This window comes from Arachis hypogaea, chromosome 14, assembly GCF_003086295.3.
Source record: "Arachis hypogaea cultivar Tifrunner chromosome 14, arahy.Tifrunner.gnm2.J5K5, whole genome shotgun sequence".
Taxonomy (NCBI): domain Eukaryota; kingdom Viridiplantae; phylum Streptophyta; class Magnoliopsida; order Fabales; family Fabaceae; genus Arachis; species Arachis hypogaea.
The window spans coordinates 125,230,987-125,232,958 of record NC_092049.1 but is presented as its reverse complement, the minus strand read 5'-3'; the positions used below and the strand labels follow the sequence as shown (position 1 = coordinate 125,232,958).

Sequence of the window (1,972 nt, the reverse complement as noted above, 5' to 3'; positions counted from 1 at the left end):
TTTAGATCTATCTAATCTAATTTAATTCTGTTTTATTTCAATTTAAAAAAAAAAAATAAGTTCTTAAAGTGGACGAACAAAAATTAAAATTGAAGTTAATAAAATCCGGTCCCATCCAACCGACCATCAACACCATAATGGCCTAGTCGGAATCACAAAGGACAATATCACTCCCCTATTTGTATGTTTGAGAGTTGAGAAGCAATAGGGTTCGCTAAAGCACAATCTATTTATTGGGTTCTCACTGAATTCAACAATGGCACTAGCCATGTCGGGAGTTGATAGAATTAGTGCATTATCGAATGATATTCTTATTCACATCCTTTTTTTTCTAGAATCTAAAATGGCTGCAACAACAAGCATTCTCTCGAGCAGGTGGAGGGATCTGTGGCACTCAGTTCCTACAGTGAACCTCGATGACGCACTCTTCCGATATGACAAAGAAATGTTTGTTCGCTTCGCGTACGCAGTTATGCTATCGCGAGATGTAACGCAACCCATTCTCAATTTTCGCCTCAAATTTGAGTATCCCTCATGTGATCAATGTGATGTAGAATTGTGGCTCAACACCGCCATACAGCGTCAAGTTGAGAGGATTGAGCTTCATGCTCGGATAATGACGTTGCCGATTGGAATTCTCACATGTGCAAGCCTTGTTGTTCTCAAGTTGGAATTCTTAATAGTGAACCGTATTTTAACAGTACACTTACCGGCTCTTAAAACTTTGTACTTGATGCGGGTTGTATTTGCAGAAGATGAATATCTTGATATGATTCTCTCAGGATGCTCAAATATTGAGGACTTGCAAATCAATTATTATTCTTATTTTGGGCTAGAATCCAGTCCTCTTGCCATCACTTTTCGCAATCTAATTCAGATGAAGCTTTCCGTGTATGATTGTAAATGGGGGTTGCTAGTTGGACTGCTCAAATCCTGTCCCTTGCTTCAAATTCTTGTCATCAGAAAGGTTGGTGGGGAGTAAACGATTTTTGTTCTCCCTTCTGTTTTGTTTGCATTGAAAATTATTTTTTATTGTTTGCTATGCTTGAATTACTTGCAGGAGAAGAAATCGGTAAGTGGATTGGATCCACTAAATCAGTGTTACACACAAACCGTTCCTGGATGCCTTTCATCGCACCTAAGAGTCTGCACTATAAAGAATTTTCATGGTGCTGATGTTGATATTCAATTTGCAATATATATTCTGCAGAATGCAAGTTTGTTAAAGAAGATGACCATATGTTGCTTGAGTTCCTCAAGAAAAGGAGATAGGTTTGAAATTTTAAAAAAGATATCTAAGGTTGCTAGGATCTCAACAACTTGTGAACTGATGTTTGAATGATATTAGGGACATGATTAGATGGTCTCAGAACCTTTGAATCATTAACAAAACATCTTTTTAAATTTTTTAATAATAGTTAAATAGTTTTTATTTAATTTTAGTTACAAATTAATTCTTTATATATTATTTAATTATAAAATTTATTTTTTATTTTATAAATTATTATTTTAATATAACAGATTTGCCTATGTTTACAGATGTAACAGATCAAAAATAAAATTCTAATTAATTAGGATTACTAAAATATTTATTACAATTTGATAAAAATAATAATTTATAAAATATAAAATAAATTTTATAATTAAATAATATATAAAAAATTAATTTATAATTAAAATTAAATAAAAATTATTTAATAATTATTAAAAAATTTAAAAAATATATTTTATTATAAAATTATTTAATAGTCTAAGCATTCAATCTTTTGCCATGATATTATAGTCTCTTCAGCTTGTTAGTGTTTTATTTAGTTTTTACTTGCTGTCTGTGTTCCTGTTTGTTTTGGAAGACATATATAATTAGGGTGGAATAAATGTCATGCTTGTTTCTAAATTTTATTCTAGTTGATGAATGGCTAAATATTTATATAATTATATAATATATAGTTATTTGGGTGGGAGTTTGTAAATT

The 1,972-nt window shown here is 30.9% G+C and overlaps 1 protein-coding gene across 1 annotated transcript; it reads left to right on the top strand.

Moving 5' to 3' along the window:
• Positions 1-343: 343 nt before the first annotated feature.
• Positions 344-1,356, top strand: LOC112743130 (F-box/FBD/LRR-repeat protein At4g26340-like). The gene is made up of 3 exons (XM_025792347.2): positions 344-967; positions 1,061-1,217; positions 1,349-1,356. Exons 1-3 carry the CDS (start codon positions 344-346, stop codon positions 1,354-1,356), a joined length of 789 nt encoding a protein of 262 aa, XP_025648132.2.
• Positions 1,357-1,972: the final 616 nt, after the last annotated feature.